This window comes from Sarcophilus harrisii, chromosome 5, assembly GCF_902635505.1.
Source record: "Sarcophilus harrisii chromosome 5, mSarHar1.11, whole genome shotgun sequence".
NCBI classification, from domain to species: Eukaryota; Metazoa; Chordata; class Mammalia; order Dasyuromorphia; family Dasyuridae; genus Sarcophilus; species Sarcophilus harrisii.
In genome coordinates, this window is record NC_045430.1 from 253,910,848 (window position 1) to 253,938,153 (window position 27,306).

General features: G+C 42.2%; 1 protein-coding gene across 4 annotated transcripts in view; it reads right to left on the reverse strand.

Annotated features, from left to right (window-relative positions):
* Positions 1-27,306, reverse strand: part of RFTN1 (raftlin, lipid raft linker 1) — a 174,326-nt gene that overhangs the window by 58,385 nt on the left and 88,635 nt on the right. For all 4 annotated transcript variants that reach the window (XM_031940306.1, XM_031940302.1, XM_031940304.1 and 1 more), the window contains exon 4: positions 23,155-23,263. In XM_031940306.1, the coding sequence (XP_031796166.1) occupies positions 23,155-23,263 (109 nt within the window). The remainder of the gene's footprint in view (positions 1-23,154; positions 23,264-27,306) is intronic.

The following is a 27,306-nucleotide window of genomic DNA, read 5'->3' on the forward strand; positions in this document are numbered from 1 at the left end:
GAGCAGATGCATGTTCCAGGTCTCACCCAGACCCGAGGACAGTGCCGCTCTCACCTTCACTCTTTTCTTCTCTCCTTCCTTTCCCCTTTTCCTCTTCCTTTCCTTTTCTTTCTTTCCTTTCCTTTCCTTCCTTCTTTCTTCTATCCTATCTTTTTTTCTTCTCCTCCCTCCCTCTTTCTTTTCTTCCTTCTTTCCTTCCTTCCTCCCTCCCCCCTTCCCTTCCTCTTTCTTCTTTCCTTTCCTTTCTCTTCTCTTTCTCCCTTTCTTCTTTCTCTTTTTTTCTTTTTTCTTTGTTTCTCTTTAACTTTCTTTTTCTCTCTTTTCTCCCCTTCTACAAATGAATAAGAGATTTCTGATGGGGATGAAGAACTGCATGATCAATTGTAGGTCAGGTCAATATAGACAGATAATGAAGAATATATGGGGAGGAAGGGAGGGAGGGAAGTAAGTAGAGATAAAGGAGAAGAAGAAGGAAGAGGAGGAGGAAGAGGAGAAAAAGAAGAAAAGAAAGGAAAAGAAAAAATAGAGAAGAAAAAAGAAGAGGAGAAGGAGAGAAGAAAAGAAGAGGAAGAAGAAAAAATGATGATGAATAATAAGAAGAAGAGAAGAGGGAGGAATAAGAAGAAAAGAACAACAAGAAGAAAAGGACAAGAAGAAGAAAAGGAGAAAAGAAGAAAAAGAAAAAAAGGGAGGGAGGGAAGAAAGGAGAGAGGGATAGAGACAGAGAAACAGAGACACACACAAAGAAATAGAGAGAGAAACTAGTAATTTATCACCTCTAGTAATTTAGCTTTTCTGAATTATTTCAGTCTCTCCACTTTCCTCATCGAGATGGACTATAAGTCATAATATATGTAATAACTTACATATTAATATGTCCACTGCCATATTAACTGGCTAAACCCAACTCAATTCAATAAAATCTTTATTACGTGCTTCTGGAGGGGCTAGAACAGTGGAGATGACAAAGACAAAGGTATGAGACAGTCCCTACCCTAGGGAAGCTTACACTCTCCCAGGACACTTGACGCACACAGATTATACTGAGTCACTTGGCAGATGGAGAGTGTTCAAACTGGGGACGGTGACAAGGTCCTGTTGTCCCTGGTAGTGTTCATGCCAGTGAGAGCAACACTACTGACATCTCCGAAAGCTCACCCCCCTACGGTACTGCCCAGGAGCTCCCAGAAAGCATACCACCACAGCCCTCTCACCAGAATCAGAACCTTGGGGTTCTTGCACCTGGGAGGCAATCACGTGGCCTTTTCTGTATCCTTTCTTCATTCAAGATGCCCAATGCCATCTGAAGCCATAGGATCCTTAACCAACCAATCAGCCAGCAATTATTAAGCACCTACTATGTGCCGGGCACTGGGCTATGGCCCAGAAATATAAAGAGAGGTGACAGAATAGCTGGGGAACAATGAGCACAGATCACACTGACACAAGGTGATTTAGGGGAAAGGTTTCATTTAGAAAGGCTAAATGAGGGCCATCTTCGGGCGTCCAGGTCTGTCTCTGGCCCAAAGGGGAAGGTGAGGCAGGTCACTGCCCGGCCCTCCCTCACCTGCACGTCCCCCTCCCCAACACCAGGGTCGCCTTGAAGAACGAAGGACGAATGACCACCCACCTAAAGGCCCTGAGGTGAAGCGCAAGCTCATCGCAGGCATGGGATCAACCCAAGCAGGGACCTCTGTGATCGGGGGCCGAGCCCCAGGGACAGCTGGGACCCCAGCCTGAGCGCCGCCCCTTTCCTCAGCCAACAAGGCCCGAGGCATCTAGACGGCAGATGGCCGGCCCTCTTCAGTGTCCACTTGGCACGACCTCCTGTTTCTGCTCAGGATCCCACGGACAACTACCTAAGACTCAAGCCAGCTAGGAGAGAACAAAAAGGGAAACAAAGGCAGAAGGGATGCCAAGCTTTTACTTGGTCCTTGCGAAGCTTCCAGTAGGAGATTTCTATGGGCACAATCAATTAGTACCACAGGTGAATACAGATAATCAAGAATATATGGGGAGGGAGGAAGGAAAGGAGAGAGAGAGAACGCTAACATTTATCTCATTAATAAAAACACTAAAAAATATTAAAAATAAGACGTGAGGATGAAACATTTTTTTTGTCTCTTTAGCTGGTGGTGGACCATGGATGTGTAGTATGGCATATGCTGCAGACAATGTGTTTAATTTTTTGTTTAACTTTTTTAACATAGCTGTTACAACTATGGGGGGGATGGCTTTACTGAGAAGTAATAGTATTATCAAAAGCAACCAAAAATCAAAACATACATCATATACCACCAGTGTATATGTATGTATGTACCACATGTATAGAAACATGTATAACACAAATATTTATATATATACTATGTTTATGCACAGATGTATGCACACATCACATAAATACATATGCAGATATGTATGTTTTATATGCACGCATACAAACACATGCATATGGTATATGTTTTGATTTTCGTGTGTGTGTATGTGTGTCCATGCATACAAACAAGCATATCTATGTATGTTTTTCTTTTCAACTATACACTCTGTAAATACACACATTTACATATTTCTATATGTAAATACAAGTGCATTTTACACATATATGTATATATGTGTATCTCACAAAAGGAAATATAAAACAAAAAAATCCAATGATTTTGGCAAACCTTTTGACAAAGTCACTCATATTACATATAGCGACCCTTTGCACAAAATAAAAAAAGGAAGCTGGATGATTCTGCAGCTGGGCAGATTTTTGTGGCTGGTCAAACAACTGTTCCCAAAGAACAACAGCTTGGACGTAACCGAGAGGGCGATCTCCAGGGACGTGTTCCCAAACTCCATTTAAAAAAATTCTTTCCTGTATAGTATTTTGATCAACCACAGAGATAAACTTAGGGAAGACAGGAAGTTTCATAAAGATGTCTCACCATGCTTAGAGATAAAATAAAGCTCGTGGAGCTAGCAGGACACTGGATGACAGTATTTGCATTAAAACGGTTCTCAACAGGCTAAAATGAGGAGCCAAAATCATTTAAGAGTATGGAGAGTCCTTCATTTAAATTCAAAAAACCAATAGCAAAAATATGAGACTGGGAGAGAGGAGAGGGGGAAGGAACAAGCATTTATTAAGTACTTATCATGTGTTAAGTGCTTTACAAATACTATATTTATTTGAAATGAGAGATCTAGATTAAAAATAGTTTATATGAAAAAATCTGGAGAGGAGGGGTTAACTAAACATCCAATATGAGCCCTAATTATGACACACTTGATTAAAATGATTGAAAAATCAGTGTTAATGTGTTATGAAGCTGCATTAACCAAAGTATAGGATTCACCAGGAGTTTAATGAATACTTTTTGCTTAAGTATTATTTCTTAAAAAGCTGGAAAGAGGTAAGAGTTCCATTGAGCTCTGCATTGGTCACACGAGAACTGGAATCATATAATTGGGGAGCAGGAGGCAACACATATTGGGAGCAAAGTCAACAAATCATCTTCAAGAGGGGACACCAGTGTGGGAAAAGTATGCCTTAAATGGAACAGTGAAGGAACTGGAAGATCCACTTGGGGAATCCTTGGGAGAAGAAGGAGCGAACATGGGAGCTGCCTTCAGGTATGGAAACGCCCAAGACAAAAAGTATCCCCACTCAGTATCTCATAACAGGCAGAGGGAGGACCCCTGAGTGGACGTCAGGAGAACTTTCCCAACAATCACTGCCCTTCATAAATGGAAGGAGTTGCTCCATAAAGCAGCGTGTTTCCAGGACTGGTTACGAAGAGGCAAATTCAGGCTAGAAATAAAGGGAACTTCCGAGGAAGGTGGTCCAAGGCCGAAGGAGTTGCCTCCAAGAATGGCGGGCTCCCCCTTCCCATCAAGCAAGATGAGCCGTCGGTGGCTCGGAAACAGGGAGGTCTCCTGCCATTCAGAGGCCAGACCGCCCACTCTCAAATTCCGCAACATTTCAGCAGAAGCTGCAGCCATCTACTGAGAGTGGTCTCCCATACGTGGCAATTCTGGAGCTGGTTCTGGGGCCACTGTTCTCTTCTAAGCACAGTGAATCCAGAGAAGAACCCTGCTAAAAAACCCGGGAGGTCACCCGGGATAGCTTTAAGGATCCCTTCCTACTCAAAAATTTTCTAAATTCAGGAAAATTCTGTCTTTTGTTTTCCATCTAATTTTAGCAAGCTCAAGAACCCCTAAAATGCATGTCTGCTCACTTGTGTTTCCATCTGAGAACGCAAAGGCTGGGAGAGGGTCTGATCAGCCTTGCGTTGGGCAGCTAAAGCAGCAGTCAGCCTCAATCAATCATTCCTTTTTTTAGAAGTATTTATAAAGTGCCTACTGTGTGCCAGCACTGGCTGGGGGCACAAGTGCAAGGAATGAAACTATCCCAACTTACAAAGAGCATTCATTTCAATGGGGGAAAACATGTGAGTGCATGCCCATGTGTGCAAATATACATGTGTGTACATATATATGTAAAAGTATATGCCTAAACATATGTTTATATTTATACATATAGTTCTATTTAATAGCTATAGCAGGGATATATATAATTTATATGAAAAGGTTATATAAATATATATTATTTATGTATAATAGCCATATAATATAGAATGGCTATGTAATTATATATTATTTATATATAACAGCCATATAATATATTAAGGGCTATATAATTATATATTATTTATATATGATAGCCATATAATATAGAATGGCTATATAATTATATATTATTTATATCTAATAGCCACATAATATATAATTACTATGTAATTATATATTATTTATATTTAATAGCTCTCTATTGTTGTTACTGTTTATTCATTCAGTCATATTTGACTTTTTGTGACCCCCATAGATCACTCAGTCCATGGGGTTTTCTTGGCAAACAGATTAGACTGGATTTGCCATTTCTTCCTCCAATGTATTAAGACAAACCGAGGTAAAGTGACTTGTCCAGAATCACACAGCTAATGAATGTCTGAGTGTGCTTGAACTCAGGTTTTCCTAATTCCAGGCCAGGTGTTCTAAGCATTGAGTCACTTACTTACGTGCAAACTCACACACACACATTTTTATATACAGACACATGTATATATATATATATATATATATATATATATATATATATTAAATAGATAATACATATTCATATATAATTACATATCATATACATATATACCTATTAAAGCTTAAATCCTCACCAAGACTGAGATACGGGCCTTGAACCTGGAGCCCAGAATTTATCCAAGGTCCCCATCAGTGTAGCCCCCCTTCCTCCCAAAAAATAGCTTTGCCACATTCATGGGACTTAGACCTTGACACCCTAGTGAGAAATAGCTGAGCCAAAGAGGCAGGTTAAGAGAACTTTAACTAGGAACAGATGTTTTTCTTCACACCCACGGCTGCTGAACATCCAGACTGTGTGATTTTCTCCTCATTCCTCAATTTACATATGGTTCCAAAACATTAATAAAATGCATCAGAACAAAGTGGTGCTCAGTTAGACGATGGGGACAGTACTCTCCCTTCCAGTCCTCAATTCCCAAATTCTCCGAGCTATCCCTGCCCCCTAAAGCAACCACCCGCAGCAGCCACGACCGAAAAATCACAATGAGCCCAACTGCATGGTTAGAGATGGTTGTCATTACAATGTGCAAAAGAAAGAAACGTTGTAGTGTTCTTTTTTTGTAAGGACCCTGGAGAGAACTCAGGGAAACAGTTCTGAGAGATAGCAATGACTGGGGAAAGTTGTTGGACTCCCCCCCTCCCCATAAATATGGAGGAGCAGGGAGAGGATTCTTTTAAATCTCTACCAAATTTTGAATTATTCATCTGGAAAAAAATACTCTATAGCCAATGCCTACAATCTGGTTTTTTTTTTTGGGGGGGTCTTTTATCTTTGCCTCGGGGTCAACTTCTGAAATTCTGAGCCAAGATGGGGGCTTTCAAATGGGTCTAGACCGGCTGCTGTTCTCCAGGGAAGATTTCACTAATTCAGACTAAGAGAGGGAAGACTGGGTTATAACATTAAGAAATCTAGATCAGGCATTTTCAAAAAGATGTAGTTTTGATTAGTTTCAAGTATATAAATCATAATAAATTTAGATTCAATGAGCTAATCTATGTAAAGTACTTTGTAAATTAGATAATCTATGTAAAATGTGCTCTCTGGAAATCTTAAAGCATTATATAAATCACACACACACACATATATATATATATAAATGGCGATGGTGATTATTATAAAGAGAATCAAAATAGGGGAAAAAGAAGCGGAGGTCTTTGAGGTCTTTCTTTAATAAAGAGATAAGACTGATTAGCATAGTGATTAGCATAGCAATGATTCTCAGGATATGCTTGGAAGTGATCTCTTCTCCCAAGGAAGATTCCTATTCTCCTTATATGGACCCCACAGTATTATATTAATTTCTCTGGCAAACCCACAGGTACAGACTTTAACTCGGCCGCTGTCCAAGTGCCAAATGGGGAATAAAGGTGAATGGGATTTTACTGCACAAAAGCCCCACTTTCAGGCACGAGGGAGACTGGCAGGGGAAGCCACAGGAAAACAGCTCTAAATAGAAGGAAAACCTCTGGTGCTGTCCTCCCGGCACCTGCCCCACAATAAGGTTTGAGAAGCAGGTCATACTCTTTCCCCAGCTCCTACTAGCAGTGTCTAGTATACAGCAGGCGCCTAAAAAATGCTTGCAGACTACGCCAGCCAATCAATCATCATTTCAAAACTGTTTACCCCAGCTGAAGGATTACATCACCCAGAAACAACTTGATTTCCTTTTTTTTTTTTTTTTAAATTCTTTTAAATTTTTTCATCTCTCTGACTCTCTCTCTGTCTCTGTGTCTCTCTCCCCTTCATCTGTAAAATGGAAATAATTATAGCCTCTTCCTCCCAGGGCTGTTCCGAGGCTCAAATAAAATAATAGTTGTAAAGCGCTTAGCACCGTGCCCGGAGTAAATAAGCTCTACAGAAACATTGGCTATTATTAATTCTCACATCTGGGTTAGAAGTATAAAGTTTTTAAAGATGGAAAAAAATAATGAAACTTTCTGTTTCACCAGTTTTGTTGTTAGGCACTTTGTTAATGTATATTTATGTCACGGAATTAGTAATATTTCAAATCACCCGTTTTTGTCATATATGTGTACGTCTATAACATACGTGTGTGTGCACACATACAATATAGAGAGAGGGTTCGTTGTTGCCCCCTCCCTTCTCAACGCCCCCTCGGAGCCAAGACAACCAGGCCGCCATGCCCCAGTGACGTCAGGCCTGGCTGGTGGGCGACCTTCCCCTTGGGTCCCCGCCTCCCTGCCCCCTGCAGCTTTTCATCTGTCTAAGACTGGAGGCCTGGAGCTGGAGGCCGTCCCGGCAAAGGGAAAGGGCTCACTCAGGAGCCCGAGGCCGGATTCGAACTTATCAAGGTGGCCCAGGCCCAGTGCCCTGCGGCACCCCCTAGCGGCCCCCTGGGAGACCAAAGAGTAAGTGACTGGCCCAGAAAGCAGTCCCAGAGTCGGAAAGCGACCTTGGGCTTCCTCTGGGCCAGCGGCGTTGCCCCACAGCACCACATGTTGTAAGCATGGGGGCAGAACTGGAATCCAGGCCCCGACTCCGGATCCGGGAGTGTTGGGATCTTTACAAACTGTTAAGCCATTGGAGTTGATAGAGACAATAATTATCTAAGTTAGCATGGTTCAATATGATTGATTTGATCTTAGAAGGAGATACTTTGGGCCAGAACTTGAAACAAGGTACTAAGTACAACTGATAGAAATGATGCTTGTGTTCACACCTTTAGAGAGCTCATAGAAGCAAGAAATATTTAAGTACTCATTGGAGTTCACATGTTTGGGAGATTTCAGGCTTAGTATGAGATATCCAAATTCACACCTCCCTTAAGGCCAGAGAGCACTCTGGGAGATAACCCAGAATCCCTCTCTCTCCAGAAGGAGGAGTTAACCTTTGGGAGATCATATATATACAGGAAACTCTTAGAGCTGGAGAGAGTTTTCTTGGGAACATTCCTAGGAGTCAGAGAGGAGCACTCTGGGAGGAAGCCCATAAGCCCTATCTTCGAGGCAAGAGAGATTCATTGCATCTTCCACCTTGGTGCTGGCTGGAGGCTGAAGAAAGCAGAGGCAGAAGCCAAGGACAAAGCTGCAAGAGCTCTCGGAACCAAGCAGAGAGATAGGCCTGAGCTAACCGGGCTATATTGAAGGACACAATAAAGGATCTGAACTTTTATCATCTGGCTGAGTTTTGGAAAAAGAAACACCAACACGGGAGGAAACAACATTCCGCTAAAAGTTCATATTCTGGCTTGGGGGACACAATATAATCTGCAAATTGAAGTCATCATTAAATAATTTGAGAAAGTGTATCAACAAATAGGAGAAAAAGTAAATAATAACTAACATTTACACATGGAAAAGCAATTTATAAAGAACTATCTTATTTGATAAGAACTTCCCAGGGAGGAACAGCTGGAGCTGAGCCAGGAAATAGTCCAGGAGTTGACCGCAACCTGGCAAAGGAAGAAAGTACATGAGGAGACCGAGTCTGGGTAAGAGCCCTTCAAGGTGGCAGTCACCGCAGGCAACAGTGTGAAGTGCAGGTGGCTCCCATTCTCCGAAGCGTTTGGGTGGCTAAGGGGTTTCTGTTGTGTCCTGGGCAATAGGAAGCCACGGAAGGTTCTTGAGCGGGAGCATAGCAGGACATCCCACGTGTATAGGAAGAAAGTCTTGCCAGCTGTAGAGGAGGCACACTGGAGAAAATGTCTGGAAGCAGGGAGAGCAATTAGGAAGCTACTGAACCACTGTGGCTGACAGGAGGGCCTGAATTGGAGAGGGCGGGGATAGAACTATCAAGAAGGGACAGAGGCAAAAGGAGTTGTGCAAATAAAGTTGAAAAGATCTGACAAATGATTGCAGCTGGAGGAACATGAAGGATTAAGCGGGAGCAGAGAGTTGAAAGATATCTCCCCTCACAGAATTGTTGTTCAACCTTCACTTTTGAAGAGATCGATGACATCCCAGGTGATATCTTGACTTGTCTGTAAATTAGATTTAAGTGAGGCCGATCTAAGCCGTAGAGAAATGTAATGACTAACCAAGGATACTGTCCCTCCTCCCCTGCTCCAAAAAAAAAAAAAAAAAAAAAAAAAAAAAGGCTACTTTTATTTGTACATATCCTATATTTACTTGACTATTAATACGTACATCCTAATGAGAAGGTAAATTTTGTCTCTGTAAGCCCAGAACCCAGCACAGTGTCTGGCACATAGTAGGTGCTTAATAAATGCACATTGCTTAACTGGTCAATGAATCATGGTGCATCCAATCTCATCTCAGCCCCCAAAAGAGCAAGCTCCCCATATCTAAGGAAGAAAAAGTGGGCACCGTCAATGTACTGACAAGATCAGAGTCCATCTCTGCCTTTCCCTCTCTCTGCCCCCTCCCCCCCCCCCACACACACCCACCCTTACACGACAAAGCGAGCCCAAGTTCATACATTCATTATCTCTGCTGGATTGAGGACAAATCAAGCAGAGTGATCATTGCTGAGAGGTGAATATCCACACCTTTCAAAGACACAGATGGGGCAGTTCAACCTGTGTTGTGAACCCGTCAGTGGCAACATGTATTAATTTGCAATGCATAATTAGCACTCCAAGACATGTTCCATCTCATGAAAAAGCTTCAAAATCAATATGGCACTTTGGAAACTTTCTGGCGATAACTTCATTCCATATTTGCAAAAATGTCTCCCGGGGAAGTATTAAGGGGATGAGGGACGTCTGACCCCCAGGAGCCATTTACAGGATGCATTTATGCCGTATCTGTCACTGGACGTGTCGCAACAAGCTCAGATGCTGAAGTGTCTCTTTTACTAATGGTACAAAAAAGTAAGAACGTGAAAGTGAGCTGTAACCAAGAGTGCCCTTCGTGCTCCCTAAGCGACTCCAGGGAAAAGTTCAGAGGCTCACAGGCTCAGATTGCAGAAGGGACTTTGGAGACGCATCTCAACATTCCCCTCCTATCACGGAGAAAATCGAGAACTTAGAAAAGGGACTTGCTCAGAGACACACGGAATAAGGTCAGAGCTTCTACATCCCCCACACCAGCACTCAACAACTGTCTTTTCAGTGTTCTCCTCCAGTTACTTCAGTTGAATGAATCTTCGTGGGGTTTTCTGGGCAAAATCACCGGAATGGTTTGCCATTTCCTTCTCTGGCTCATTTTTCAGATGAGGAAACTGCCTTGGTCCAGGGTCACAAGACAGTTTCTATTTTTGCCCTTTTTCAGGTCATATGAGTTGATTTAAAAAACTACCTCCATCAGGTCCCATTGGTCCCGGAATGAGAGAAATATTCATAGCTGAGGACAACACAGACCCATTTATCGCATGCTCAGAAAGCAAAACTAGGAAATCCCAATAATATTAACGACTATATATCCTATCTGTAGCATGCCTTAAAGGTCTGCAAAGTGCCTTCTTCCTAATGGGAAGGAGAGAAGAAGAGAAGGCATTTATGGATGGCAAGAGGCACAGAACACCAGCTTATTAGAGTAGCAAAGTTGATATTTTTTTAAAAAGGGGGGGAAGATGATAGATGTGGGAGAGGCAGTGGGAAAGCAAGTATCTTAAGCCACTTTTTACTGGTTCAGTCGTGGACCAATGAGGCCATTCCAGAAAGTAATCTGGGATTTTGTGCCTCTGTTCCTTAAACCCAGTGATACCATTATTAGGTCTATGCCCCAAAGAAATCAAAGAAACATGAAAAAGGACCTCTTGGGCACAAATATTCAGAGAAACAAAAAACTGGAAATTAAAGAGCTATCCATCCACTAGCTGAACAAAGTGAGGAATATGAATGTGATAGAATAATATTAAGCTGTTGTTTTTTAAGTTTTTTTTTTTCTCCAGAGAAATCTGGGATGACCTATTTGAACTGATACAGAATAAAATGAGCAGAACCAAGAGAATAATTTATTCAGTAATGTCATTTCTGAGACTTTGAAACTGCTTGGAAACACTGAAGAGCTCTGATCAGTGCAGTGACCAACCACAATTTCAGAGGACGGGAGGCAAAACTTGCTCCCCATCTCCTGATAGAGAAGTGATGGACTCGAATGCAGAATGAAATTTTTGGACAAGGTCAGTGAGATTGGTTTCATTTGCCTATGCAAATTTGATACAAGGGTTTTAGTTTCCTTTTTTTGTTGTTTGCTTACATTTTGTTTTCTTACGTTTTTCTTTTTTGATCTGATTTTTCTTGTGCAGCATAATTGTGGAAATATGTATAGAAGAATTAACATATATTGGATTACTTGATATCTAAGGGAGGGAATCAGGGGAAGGGAAGGAGAGAAAACATTTGGAACACAAGGTTTGGAAAGGATGAATGTTGAAAATTATCCATGTATATATTTTGAAAATAAAAAGCATTTTAATGATAAAAAATTTTAAAAAGAATTAAAAAAAGAATTCTCTTCTCTGTGTTCACTATATGAAGGCATTATAATGAATCCCCTTGGTTTAAAATCCTGCCTCATTTGTTCTTCTATTCTCCCTTCTTTAGTCATTAAGGAGACTGAGTCAGCTACCTGGATCAGCGGATAGGTGCCAGACCTAGATTCAGGAGGCCTCAGATGCTTACCAGCTGTTTGTGATCTCAGAAAAAGTCATTCAACCTTGCCCTGCCTCACTTTCCTCAGTTGTAATGATGTCATACACAACATCATAGAGATGTTGTGAAATAATATTGCTATTTATTTAGAATATTTTACTTATTTATATGAATATAATTTAAAATAACATTTAAATTTAAAATTTGAATAAAGTTAAATTTAAATATATGATGAATTTAAATTTTAAGGTTTAAGTAAATTTAAATATTTATTTAATGAAATAATGTTTATAAGATGATGGCACATAGTAGGTGCTACATAAATGTTTATTTCCTCCCCTATCCATTCTTAATGTTTCAAGAGCAAACTAACAGGGATCTAGGATTCAGAACACTGCTCCGCCCCCTTGCCAGTAGGTGATGGAGAGCATTCCAACTAGAGGTCCCCAGTTCGAAGTCGCCGTGGCAGGGGGTCTCCCATGGAGTGCCCCAATCCGTGTCCAATCTGTGCTGTTTAACATTTAATGGATGACCTAAGTGAGAGCATGAATGTCACATCCAGCTAATCCGCAGATGTCCTAAAACTGAGGGGGAGAGCTGAGACAGTCAGTGACAGTGTCAGGAGCTTATAAGGACATCGGCAGGGCTCATCATGGGGCTAAATATGCTTCAATATATTTAAGTGACATATAAGTAAAGTCTCCCAAATGGGCGCAAAAATGGGAGGAAGGTTAGCGCAGCCAGGAGCTACTCTGAAAAAGATTGGGGTGGGGGGGGGGAGGTTAGGGAAGGGGAGGGACTAAGTGTTCGTATAGCACTTACTATGTGCCAGGTACTGTGAGAAGCACTTTTCCAGCCGACAGCCCATAAGCACCTTGAGGAAGGATTGCTTTTTTCCTTGTCTAGCCCAAAGTCGACATACAGAAAGTGCCTAATAAATGCTCATTGATATGCTACCTTTTTTTTTTCCTCTTACAAGAGAGGGTTCGATAGGAAGGGAAAAATTATGATATCAAAAATAAGAGACATCAACAAGAGGCTTTTAAAAGAGAAAACTCATGTAATTTTAGTTTCTCCATGACATCAATGAGACTGATCATACAGACTAGCCTTTAAAGGATGCTATTAGGAGAAGGAAAGCTCCAGGGGACCGGGGGCTTTTGTTATGACCCGACCCCAGAGCACAGCAGGCCTTAATGTGGGCTTGCTGACCTGGGGACCGTCAGGGAATAATACCACAGGGCTCGGGGCAGCAGAGCCCCTGAGAGGAAGGAGATCCCCCTTTCAGAGGAGGAGCATCCGGCCGCTGCAGGGGCTGGCGCTGCTTCGGTTTCCTTGGTTCAAGGACTGGGGATCTTTGTTCTCAGAGAGGACCATGATGTGCAAGGGAAGTGGATTTAAGTGAGATGGGCCCATCAAGGTCACCCGCCTGACCTTCCCCTCCAGAGCCATGGCCAGATGCAGATCAGGACAACTATACATGGCCCCGGATGCAGTAGGAGACCTGGGCCTTTTAAACTTAAAATTCTGAGGCAGCTGGGTGGCTCAGTGGATAGAGCACCAGTCCTGAAGTCAGGAGGAGGCCCCAAGTTCAAATCTGCCCTCAGACACTTAATACTTCCTAGCTGTGTGACCCTGGGCAAGTCATTTAACCCCAACTGTCTCAGCAAAAAAATAAAGTTTTACTTCTTGACTGAGGCAATTGTCCAATTAAGGCTAGGTAAGAAATGAGGCAATTTTACCGAGTCAAAAAAAATCACTGGGGCAGGGGGTTAGCTCCTCAGGGTTTCTGGTTAAAACAGAACACTTGCTATTTAGACTCACTCTGAACCATCAGAACTCAAACAATGACCAAAGGAGGCTTGAGCTGCCTGTTGGCCAATCCATGAGAGAGAGAACCCGGATAAGGCAAAGACTTCCCACTGAGCCACTGGCCACTCTGCCTTTGCTTTGTGGCATTTTAAGAGCCCCAAGAGTTTATGAGTTGTTAGTGGGTGGGTTTTTTCCTACTGACCTTAAGCTATTTTTATTTTTATTATTATTTCATAAGACATATTTTTGCAGGCTGGTGTCCAAAAGGAGAAAAAAAAACACCCAGAATATTATGAAGCCATAAAATCCTAAAACTTTACATGGTCAAGTTCTGTTTCTCTGGAAGGGAATTATAACATAGTCACATCATTAAAAAGTATATCAGGGAAGGTGGTGAGAGAAGCTGAGCTGATCTACAGAAACGTTTCTGTCTTAAAAACAAAAATGGCCAAAGAGTCTCAGCGCTCTGCCAGAAAGCCAGAGGGGACCCAAGCTCCAGGGGTGTGAAGGAACCCCTAGAAGCCTGGACCTGTCTGTTCCTCTGGGCCGGAATTCTGGGCCAATCTTAGGGTTCGGATCCAAGGGGAAAAAGTGGGGAGAAATGTGTGCAAGGAAACTAATGATGAACGATGGAATCCAAAAGCATTTAATTAGACCTTTGAAAGTGTTAAGAGTGCCCACTCCGGACTCAAAGGACCAATGTCAGCTCTTCCCCCATGACCCTGGACAAGCCATTCAACTCTTCTAAGACTCAGTTTCCTCATCCGTAAATGAAGCACTTGGGCTGCAGGATCTCCGAGGCCCTTCCAGCTCCAAACACGGGATCCAATGGCGACCATTACAAAGGAAACACAAAACATATTTCTAAACAGATTTGAGAGCTTTGGGGAAGAACCAGGCCTCTCCACTAGGAAAACCACTCAACAGAAAAACAGCTGATTTAATTTCAGAATCTATTAGCAGCCGCTGAGGATGCCAGAGATGAGGCAAAGGGACCGTACAGAAGCCGGCCATTAGGAGAGCTTAAAAACCAGATGAGAAGGGGAGGGGGAGGGGGAGACAGAGGCAGACACATAGAGAAACAGAGACAGACAGAGAGGAAGGAGACACAAGAGACAGAGAAACAGAGACAGAGATAGGGAGGAGAGACAGAGAAAGAGAAAAGGGGGGGGCAAGGATCCAAAAAAAAAAGTCACCAAAAAGCACTGCTCACATTCCCAATTTCTCTCACCTTTATTCTCCTGATTCCTCAAAATGGACACTTAAAGCTATCTACATCTTTTCCCCCTCCCTTTCCCTGCCAGACTCAGTGCTGCTAATTGCTGAGGATTTCTAGCACCAGAGAAGCCCATGAGTGTCCTCTGTGCTCCCTCCTCTCCCAACCCTAGCCCCCCATTCCTTCTCGTCACTGATGCACCCCCCCCCCTTCTCAGCTGGCCCCCTGGATCGCTCACTAGGTCACAGGATCACAGACACCTCTTACAGACAAGAGCTAAGGTTTATTTACCGCACTTGCAAAAGTGTTCTCTCATTCAATCCTCACAATAACCTGGCAGTTACCCCCATTTTACAGATGAGGAAACTGAGGCAGGAAGTGAACTGACTTGCCCAGGACCACCCAGCTAGTGTCTGAGGTAGGATTTGAACTTCTTGATTCCAGGCCTGGTACTCTGTGCCATCTGGTTATTCAAGAGCCTCTGATCTTAAAAAAATAAAACATCTGACCTAGAGCCAGCGCCAAACTCAGAGGCCACACTTCTCCAAGCATCTGAGACTTGAACAGCATTCAATAATAACTAATAACAAGGAAGCCTCCGGGTGGAAAAAAGAGAATACAGCTGAATGGATTCCTTGCTTCAGAAGCCTACTTTTTTTTTTAAAACAGCATTTTGTTTTTCCAAATACATGCAAAGATAGTTTTCAACATTCACCCTTGCAAAACCTTGTGTTCCAATTTTTTCTTCCTCTTTCCCTCCTCCCCTAGGCAGCAAGTAATCCAATCTAGGTTAAACCTGTGCAATTCTTCCATACATATTTCCATAATTATTATGCTGCATGAGAGAAATCAGATCAAAAAGGAAAAAAAAATGAGAAAGGGGAAAAAAGGCAGGCAAACAACAACAAAAAGGTGAGAATGCTGCATTGTGGTCCACACTCAGTCCCCATAATCCTCTCTCTGGATACAGATGACTCTCCATCATCACAAGACCATTGGAACTGCCTGAATCATCTCACAGTTGACAAGATAAACGTCCATCTGAACTGATTGTCATATAATCTTGCTGTTGCCGTGAACAATGATCTGGTCCTGCTCGTTTCACTCAGCATCAGTTCCTGTAAGTCTCTCCAGCCTCTCTGAAGTCACCCTGCTGGTCATTTCTTACAGAACAACAATATGCCATATATTCCATCCCTTACTCAGCCACCCCCCACCGAGGGGCAGAGGATTTTCCTCCTTTCCTGGGTATTCTCATGACCTTTCTAGGCAGGAAAGGTCATCAGGTCCTCATGGTGCAGGTGAGAACTGGGGATCCAAAGAGACTGACTGAGGGGGCTAAGGTCACCCCTTAGCGTCAGAACCAAGACCCAAATTGCTCCTCCCCCAAGAGTCTGCTTTTCTGAACATTTGGCATCATCGAGCAGTTCCCAGAAGGATCAAGGGAAGAGAGAGGGTTAAACATCACTTTCCTTGAAGTGAATGGACGCTTCACCTCAATTAAAGTTAGGCCTCTGGGATGAATCTGCAGAAACCAGAGTCGCCACCATAGGTCACCGGGCGGGGAGCTGATGATGACTTCAGCAGTGGGCAGAGTTTCCCCATCCTGGGGATCCGTCAGCTGTTCCTTCTCGTGCCAGTGGGGAAAATCCCTGGAGCTCCCTCTCTAGGCGAGGACTCCCTCAGCATCCCCGGCTGGCTTTGGGAAGGTCAGGCTTCCTCAGCCTCATGGCTTCCTTTGTCATGTGGGCGACTCGCTAATGGGACAACCAATGCCCTCCCACAAGACATCACATCATTCTTCCCCGACTCCCAAGGAAAAAGTGCATTTTAAAGGCCAAGTTTTCTGTTCTTAGCCAGGTAGTGGAGGAGCTGGTAAGGCAAGAGCCATCCCATTCCTCAGCCAACCGAAGGCAAACTTTGCAACCAGTTTTTCCTACTAAAAAATGAGGATATTAGGGGTGGGCAGATGGTACAGTAGACAGAGCCCTGAAGTCAGGAGGACCCGAGTTCAAATCCAGCCTCCAACACTTAACACTTTCTGGCAAGTCACTTAATCCCAATTGCCTCAGCAAAAAAAAAAAAAAAAAAAAAGAGATGGGGGATTATACCTAACATGAGCCTTCTGAGGTCCTGATCTAAAGTCCCCACTTTGACAACAATAATGAGCTTTAGCTTCCTCTTCAATATGTGCTGGTCAGTTCTGGCTAGAGTAAGAACATTGCCCCCTCCAGAAGGACCAGAAAAATCTTGGGAATTTAAACTATTATCATTATATATTAATATCATTTATATATTTATAAATCAATGATTTTACTCTATATATTAATATTATTATTAAATTAAATTTTTTGGGAAAACAAAGTATTTAAAAACACAAAAAATGAAATGATAAATATGATGAATGCAAAGAAGCACAAAAAGACTTGAATTAGTGCATACTGGGTAGAGTCTTTCCAATAAGGCAATATACAAAGGAGTACAACAACGTAACTGGAAAGAACAACAAAACTATTGAAGATGAGCGTTACAAAATTACAATGAATAAGTATAGCTTCAGCCCCAAAGAATAGATATTGGGAGATACTTGAGATGAAGGAGGGTATGGGAATGGGGGAGAGGGCCAGGTACACGGTTATGGAACATGGCTTATAATTTTAAGTGGTTTTAATTTATTGATTAATTTTGCTGACTTCTTTTTCCTCATTTTTCTTAAAAAAAAATTTCTGTTTCACAAAATGGCTCTCTCAGTGGGAATAAGGACAGAGATACAAGGTAAAATGTATTAATAAAATTAATAATAAAAACCAAAATACTAATAAAATGTATTTACATTAAATTAATTAAAATTTTAAATTATTAAAATAATAATAAAAATTAAAATATATATTAATAAAATTTATTTAAAAAAAAAAGAGGCAGCTTCGGCTCCCTATTGTTTCCAGAACAAAATGCAAAATCTCTTTGGTAGGTAAAACCCTTCCATGATGCGAGGTAGTTCCAACCATTTTTCTGAGATGATTTCACATTATTTCCCCTCAAGTACTCTCTACTCCAGCCCGACTAGCATACTGTTTTCAGTATCTGCCTTTTTCCCCCTTTCTACTCCCACTCCCACCCCCTTGCCAGCCTCCCTCCCTTCCAGGTCCAGCTCCAAGGCCCTCTCCTAAAAAGACACTTTCTGATCTTCATGGCCCCCACATTTCCATCCTCCCCCCCCAATTACTGTGTCTTTTGGGGTTTATATCTTGCATTTAGTTGTCTGTGGATATCACAGAACGGAAGCTTTTGGAGGACAGGGACTAATTCATCGTAGCCTTTGGCACCTAGAATGGGGCCTCCTACAAGAGGCAAGTACGGGCTACTTCTGTAGCTAAAGTGAACGGAATGAAATCCAGATTCAATCCCGTTCCCAAGCCTTCCTTAAGCAGGAATTCATTCAGTGCGGTTTCTGCCTCCAAAACCTTCCCAGCCTTCCTCCTCCCAGGAGGATCTTCTCCAAGACTTGGAAGACTCTCTCCATGTCTGTGCCCAAGCCTGGCACTGAACATTTGGTGGCCCCCTGAAGTCATCTGCAGAAGGAACAGGGGGAATGAAACACAACAAGGCGGGAACAGTAAAAACCCGGAGGCTTTTACCCAGATTTAATTTGACCAGCTTCCTCTGGAGCTAAATATTGTGTTGCCCCTGACAGTTAAATGCAATCGCTGGACCACATTTAAAGGAATACCGGCATCTTTCCATAATCCCCTTCCTCAATCTGGGGGCCGGGGGGGGGGTGGAACAAGAATAAGGGTAAGGAGGGGCCAGAAAATCAAACATTGTGCTAATTTTATATGACACAGAAACTAGTTTTCCTCGTTGTGGGAAACACTGACACCCCCTCTTGTTCCCCTCCCTCCCTCTGTTACCCAAGCGTTCGGCTAATTTAAAACATTTGCTGAGAAAAATAATACTACGACATTGTTCTCTCAAGGAAAAAAAGCCCAATGGTTTCCAGTTTCTATCTGATGTGCAGTAGATGCACAGACAGAACGTACAGTGACAAAATGAGTTAATTACCATCTCATCCAGAGAGGCTTCTTTGTCAGAGCTACAAGTCATAATTTCACACAAAATAATGACCCAGATAAAGAGTAATGACTTCCAGCTACAGCAGCCACTAACTTGGGATCATTTTCTCATAACGGAATAGCAATTAACCAGTGTCACCACTATATAGAAATAGGGACCGAGCTATTCATTAAGCAATTAAAATGAAAATATGAATCCTTTTGGGTACATTTAATTTCTGTAAATGTGCCCATCACTGGGGGCTACAAGCTCCAATGTCTGTCTAGGTCTATTCACACGTGCACGAGATTCTCTACGATGGAGGAGAGTTGCTGACTTTGGAGAGAGGGGCTAGGGCTCCCTTCTCTTCTCAGTTATTCCACCAGCGGAGGAAAGGAAAAAGGAGGTGAGGATCACCTCTGATCAGCCCCGAAATACTCTAAAACGGACAAAAACAAGCAGGAAGATCTCAGTTCATCCATCCCATGTCCATCAAGCAGAGAAAGGGAAGGAAGGAGCTCTATCATGGTCTGAGGGTCAAGAGGAGGCAAGTTCCATCTCCTTTTAACCATTCTTCATGAAATGAACCCAACAGCCATGGGCCAAAGCAGCAGAAAATCTCCATACGTCCCCATCCACTTCCCTCTCTTAAATTTCGACATTTAGAGAAAACTGATTAGCAGGTCTAGACCTCAGTATCTTCCATATTTTCTAGTGGAAAACTACCAGCTCACACCTATCTATCACCTTTCTCCCAAAGGTGCTGCAGAAATTTCACAAGTCAATTAGTTAAATTCAAGAAGTGGATAATGGCAAAGGCAGTATTAAATAATATAAATATTATATATATAATATGTTTCAATATAAGAATTAAGTAATAAGTAATATGAACTGTTATAAAAACAACCTATGCATTGTTTTCTAAATTGTTCACAGGTGCATCTCCACTGGGTGTGAATAATGTGCCCCCGATCATCAGGGAAGCACGGGCTCCCATTCTACAATACAACATCCCCACAACATAGAAAGGTTTCCTCCTCTAGGAGATGCTATTTAGTAAGATTCTAAAGAAATAGACTTTTTATTAAGCACCCACTACTAAACCCAGAAACAGATCATAAGAACATCCTCCAACTTCCTGACGACAGGTAGAAGAGACATGTAACACGGTCTGGCCGGATTTACGTCTGGACCACAAATGCTGGAAAAAGGCCAGTTAGAGGCAGAAAGGAGTGACCGTGGTACGCCTTACCCCGACCTGCCTGTCCATCCCCTACATACATACATCTATTTTATATATATATATAAATTCAAAGGGATTACAATTATGATATATATGTATATATAAATAAATTCAATGAGACAACAATTATGATATATATATATATATGTATATTCAAAGATACTACAATTATCTCTGCCCTGATCACCAACCCAATGAAAGGCAGTCACACATAAGGCAGGTGGCCCAGATTCCCAGAATTGAGGGGTGCTCAGGGGCTGCCTTTTCTGTTTAGTCACATCTAAGATGAACCCATCTGGGGTTTTCTAGGCAGCCCCTGCATACTCAATACTGCAGTGATTTTCCATTTCTTTCTCCAGCCCTTTTTACTGAGGCAGACAGAGTAAAGTGACTTCCCCAGAGTCACCCGGCTAGTATGAGTCCTGCTGACTCCAGGTGTGGAATTCTAAACCCTGCACCACCTGGCTGCTTTCAGAAACTACTTAATCTGACCCATGGTAGACTAAGAATCTCTTCTCCATCCAGCCTTTGTCCAAAGATGTCCCCTCAGGCAACCCGTGTCACTTGCTAATTTTTTTAATTATTCGAGTTTTTCCTTACATCAAACCTAAGTTTGCACGTTGTTCCAATTATGAAATGAGAGGAGTGGGCTGAAGTAACACACAGGGAAGAGAAAGGTCCAAGTATGAACAGGCTGGGTTTGTCTGCCTCCTTTTAATCCACACAGAATGTTTAGCACCCTCCAATCCTAGACAACAAGCATTTATTAAGCACCTAACAGTGCTAGGCTCTAAGTATACAACCACAAAACTTATTTTTTTTTAATTTCATTATTTGCTTTTAGCACTCTTTTCTTTTTAAATTTTGAGCTCCTGATTCTTTCTTCCATCTCTCACTCCCCCTGCCCCTCCCACTGAGAACACAAGTAATGAACCACAAAATTAAAAAAAAATCTGCAGACCTCAAGATCATCACATCAAGAGCATAAGTTCTTTGAGAGCACAAACTGCTTTTTTTAACCTCTTTTTGTGTCCCTAGCACAGTACCTGGAACATAGTAGGCACTCAGTAAATGCTTTTTGCATAGGATTAAGCTGAGCATCGTTCTGTGCAGATTTAAGAGAAGACTTAAATTTGACAGAGTAAATGACTGACATTTGTAGAGTTTGGGGGCTGCTGAATGCCTGCCCCTGAGCATCTCAATGAAAGATCCCAAGATCTTTTTCAACAAAGCACCTTCGACCATGACTTCCCCAGCCAAAACTTTTGAAATTTATTGCTTGAGTCCAAGTATAAGACTTTACATTGACTTTCATGGAATTTCTTCTTTTTTACATTCAGTCTCCATAGTTCTCTTTCTAGATATGGATGACATTTTTCTTTCCCCCCATATTTATTTTATTTTTTTAAATAACAGCCTTTTGTTTTTAAAATATATGCAAAGATAGTTTTCAATATTCACCCTTGAAAAACCTTTTGTTCCAAATTTTTCTCCCTCCTCTTCACCCCCTTCCCTAGATAGCAAGTAATACAATATAGCAGTTCTATATATACATCCCTACATTTATCATGCTGCACAAGAAAAACCAAATCAAAAAGGGGAAAAAATGAGAAAGAAAGAAAAAAGCAAGCAAACATAACAATGAATTTCTTCTTATTAGACTCAGCTCCTTGCTCCAGCCTGCCAAGATCCTTTTGGATCCTCATCCTGTCTCCCCATGTGTTATCCAGTTCCTCTCCTGCCCTAACCCTAACTTTAAGTCAGGGAATCAAGGAGACAGGAAAGTGACTTTAACCTGTCAGGCTCAGACCATGCAAAAACACTGCATTAATCTATCTTCCCAACTAATGTCTGTCCTATTAGTCAGATGGGATCAGCCGAGCAATGTTCCAGTTTGGCTAAGACAAAAATAACAACAAAAAATCCCCAAACATTTTTCAAAATTTTACAAAATTGTATTTTACTAGTTTAGCCATTAATGTCGCTGCCCCATCCCATCCATTGCTTCTCCAAAAAACACAGCGACCTATGACCTTCTTCAACAACTCTTTTCTAGCATTTTCCCTTATTACTCAGGTCCCCAACCAAATTCCATTCTCAGAAAGTGGAAAATGAAAGTACTTGATTTGCAAAAATTCTGAGAGCAGCGCGCTCGACAGATAGAAAAATGATTTGTAGAAACACCGGAGGAGGACTCATTCTGGCTGGCGGCCTCTATGTAGGAAAGCAGGACCGTAATCTTCACTTTTACAAATAACAGACCCGGTCGTCGGCCCTCCTGGCGCACCTGCCAACGACTCCGACGTGAGTGATTACTCCTATAGCACACTGCTGAAGTGTGAAATTAGTGCGGAGGCTAAAACCCAGCGTCAGCATCCTCCGGGAGGAGTGGGTGCCTGTAGGAGGGAAAGTCCCCACAGGGGAGCTAAGAACACCAGGAGCATCTCTAGCCCAGCTGGAGAGAGAGTAGGCAACATCTCAGAACTCCTGGGTCCCCTGAATGGCAGGATGGCGCAGGAGAGTTTAAGCCTTTGGAGGGCAGAGACTAACTCACCTTTCTATCTGTATCCTCCAGGACCGAGCTTACTGATATAGGGAGGTTCTGATTAATGTGGAAAATGAATCCCACAAAGCATCTAAATCTGCACTATTTGAAGTTATAATTAAGCGAAACACACTATTAGCTCCAGCCCACTGGAAATATTTGGTTCAAATTCAAATTGCACTCAGGTCTTCCTAATTTCAGGTCTAGCATTCAATCTATTATTCTACCTAGATGTCCCCAGCTAACTGCGAAATTGCCCAATTCAACATTTATTAAGCGCCTATTGCATACCAGGTATACAAGATATAAATGAAATAGTCTCTGACCTCGGAAAGTTTACATTCCATCAATCATTAGACATTATCAGCCTTGCCCTCCAGGGAGGTGGCAGGATCACGTGTCCTGCAGACGGAGCAGTTTCCATGGTTCTATTTTGTACCCAACACCCCGAGATTGAACTCTAGTTGGCCCCAGCCCTGATCTGGCCTGATCCTCTAAGAGTGGAGGAGAAATTCCAGGGCATTTTCCTCCTGCCCTCTGGCATCTGCTCAGTCCTGATCTACTCAGTCACAGCTACAGCGTATATGTGACATCTAATCAGATGTTTCCTGGCCAGGGTACTTACTTTCTTAATGAAATTTGGGATGATTTTTTGGTCGGTCAGGTGGTCCGGGGAGGAACAGCAATCTAATTCCAGGATGTATCCTTCATTATGAAAATCATTCTTCTGGGATCTGATGAGAGAGGAAAAACAGACAAAAATTGAGATCCTATGCAAAGGGGAGGGGGGAGAAGAGAAAGACAGAGATGGAGAGAGAAACAGATTCAAAGAGACAGAGACAGACAGACAGACACAGAGAGAAAAAACAGAGAATATCGTAGCATCACCAAAGCTATTACATTCTTAAAAGATACTATCCACAAATGCCCCATTCAAGAAAACAGTGACTGATCAGCAAAAACATAAAACCTACCAATAAATGGTTTAATGACCCAAAAAGCTGGGTAAGAATCACTGCCCATAACATTTATATCTCAAGTAAAACGCCACCTTCTACAGGAAGCCTTCCCAGCCCCTCTTAATTCCAGTGCCTTCCTTCTGTTAATTATTTCCTATTTCTCCTGTACATAGTTTACTTTGCATATATTTGCATGTTGCCTTCTCCCATCTGGATTCTAAGTTCCATGAGGACAGAAACTTTTCTTTTGCTTCTTTTTCTTGTTGGCACATCGTAAGCTCTTGATGAATTTGTATACTGTTACTTTATCATATATTTAAAAGGGAAAGCAAGTTGTACGTAACAGATTTGCAGTTTCAAATGCAATCATCCTTTTTATGATACATTATGGAAATGCTTGTTGTATTCCATGAATTTAAAATAAATTTTTAAAAAATCAATATCCACTGGATTGATTGATTTGGGGGCAATTCCCTATATTCCATATGGAGATACATGGATATGGGCAACTATCTAGGAAGGGGAACAGAGGGAAGGGAATAAGTAAGTACCTACTATGTGCCAGCTATAAATATTATCTTATTTGATAAACCACAAAAAAGCATGAGTTGCTAGCGAGTTGATGATTAAGCTCTAAGTGGGCAGGAGTCCAAGGGAAGAGAAAAGAATGAGACAGGAAATTAGCCATTGGTGTCTCCCCCAACTTCACCATTAGTTTTGTCCATTTTGCTCATATATTCTTACATTATATATATTATATGTGTGTAATCTCTCCCAATAGAATGGAAGCTCTTTAAAAGTGGGGTTCAAGTCCCTATTTGTCTTAGTAGCCACATTATTTAGTGCAGCGTGTGGTGCATAATACATGCTTAATAAATGCTCACTGATTGACTAATTCTGTAAGAAAGTCATGCTGCAAACTCCATTTTCTAGACTTTCAGTTTGACTGATGAATATTTTAGAAACCCATACTCCCATACATGGCTTTCAAATACCAACTCTGAAAGCCCCTATAGAATAAAGGCAGACGACATGAATAACTGCCTAATGCGGCCTATGAAAACTCGATTTCTAAGGATCTTCAATAATTAAGAGCGATTGATGCAGCATGTGAACTTCAGCTCGCTGGCACTGAGCTTATGATTAACATGAGATCTGAAATGAAAATTAAAGGGGTAGGGAGAGCATGAACCTGAGAGAAAGGGACAGAAAGCCAGGAGATGTCGAAAGGATTCTCAATGGAGAACGTATAGAAACCCATGAGCAAGAATCACAAGAGATGAGGTGGTGTGAATGGGCTACCACCTAGCTACAGATTGGCACCTTCTCTGAGACTCAGGAGATCTAGAGTTGCCTTGGGGCACTGAGAGCTCATGTCATTAGCTCCGAGGGCACCTGGTCAGTGCATGTCAAAGGCAAATTTTGAACCTAGGACTTCTTGACTCTGAGAATAGCTTGTCATCAGGTCCACCATCCTGAGTATTTTGGGGCTGTTCCCAAGGAGTCTGTCATTTTTTAAAATGACTGGCTAAGTAATTCAAAATCGTATCAAGTCTTTCCAAGTCAAATAATAACCTCACAGGAGCATGACTGGGATTTCTACAGGTGAACTGCATCCAAATTACTCCTCTGTCTTTTTTCCCCGCTGACAAAATCCAAGGACACTCATTTCTACCTTGCTCTACTTTTCTGATTTAAATCTAGAATCTGAATGGAGAGAATGAGGAGAAAAGGTAAGCTAGAGTTAAAGGTAGGGAAAGAACCTGGATGACTACATAGAAAGGAAAAATCCTAGAAAAAGAATATATTCGCTTAAAAAAAAAGCAGAAGGAGAAAGAGAGAGAACTTTCCGAGACCTTTATTTATTAGGTTCCTTTTGGCCCAGATCTGTGATTACACTGTTGTTGGGAATTCCCAATGAGAAAACTTAGAAGTGACTTGCCCAGGATAATCGTATCCGGGCAGGATTCAAATGGAGCTTTTCCTGACTCTGAGGTCGGCTCTTTATTCCCTCCCTAATGCTTCTTCTCCACTCAGTTAATTTTTTAAAGGTCAAGGGAGAGAGGGTTAGTGATCAATAGATCAATGTCTACATGGAGAGAGGCTTCCAAGGTTTGAGGGCTTTGTCCTTTATGGCTTTTTACTAAAAATATTAACCAGTGGCTTGATGAAAGACAGACATGGCATGGCTACCAAATGTAGACAATACAACATGTGAGAAAGTAGCTCATTTTAAGAAATTCTGGGAGTTCAGAGACTCACACAATGAAACAAGGACTTCCTCCCACCCCCATTCTCTAAGCCAACTCCTCTCAAGCATAACTGAGGACCTCAAGGGTCAAACACCATCTATTATCACGCTCATATTACCAACTGCTTGCCACACCACTGTAGTAACAGAATTAGAGCTGCTACCTGGCTTCCAGATCACTTCTGGTCACTCCTTAGGAGTTGCTGACAGGCCAGCTCCCAAACCAGGGGTAACCCCTTGGGGCTGTAGATTTTTGTCCCCGGAGTTCCTAGTCAGTGACAGAGCTTTGGGGGATCTTGGTAAGTGACTGACACCTCCCTAGAAGAGACAAAATTTAGGGGAACAAGGAGGAAACACAAAGTATTCCTGTGCCTTATCTGAAGTTGGGTTAGTTTCTCTGCTTAGAGTATTTCTCATCTCCATCCTCCTTCCAAATCAGCCACCAAAGGGATAACTGGTCCAGCCCATCCTTGCAAGTTACATACGTGTGTGTCTCCCTGACATGTAAGCTCCCTGAGGGTAGAGACATTGATTGGGTTTTTTTGGTCTTATCTCCCAAGTGCTACCACAGTGCCTGGAATATAACGGGAGTTTAATAAATGCTTGTTAAGAAAACAGGGACAGAGGCAAAGTCCATTCTTCTCCCTGGTGAGGCATCAGTGATGGCGACTGGAGGCGGTCACTGTGTCTCAGAGCTAGAAGTGACCTCAGAGCATCCTCTGACTACTTCTCCGTCAAGTGCTGCTTGCTTTTGCTGGAGAACCTCCAGTGGGGGGCACACCTCCCCACAGCACATTCTGCAAGGAAATAACTTCCACAATTAGCCTTTTTCTTCTCTCCGGACCCGACATTTTCCTCTTTTCAGCCAAAATCCATGGTTCTGAATTCTGCTCTCCGGGGCCAAGATGCAAAAGGCTAATAACCCTGTTCCACAGGACAGTCCTTAAAATACTTGAGACTCAAAAGCAGTACCGTACACAGAGTACCTAGCCAAGGTTAGAGGGCTAAACGCATGACTGTTGTGATAATTATTGCTACTGATTGAAGACAACTGTCACAACTTCCCTGACGTCCCTTCTTCATGTGAAATGCCCTCCCTTCTTTCAAAAGGTGCCCAGAGGGCATGGCCTTTGGTCCCTCACCATCCTGGCTGCCCTCTCTTAGATGCCCTCTAGATGGTCAATGCCCTTCCTAAATTGCGATCCCCAGAGGAGAATACAAATATACCTGGGCAGAGGGTAGAGGACCTGCTATAACCTGGCCGATCGCCAATGTGATAGCCTTAGATGTGTGCCACTTTTTCAAGCATCCTCTATTTCCCCAGCATGTAGGAGGTGCCATTCGGGCTCTCTTTGTGCTCCTCTCCACATCATAAGAAAAGGCCCCATCCTCCTTAACAATGAGTGTATGTTTGTATTTGTGTCTGTGTGTGTGTATCAATATATATAATATATAAATACTCTGAGAGATGCCCCAAAAGGCCCCATCCTCCTTAACATTATATATAATGTGTGTATGTATGTATGTGTATATGTATATATATATATATATATATATATATATATAT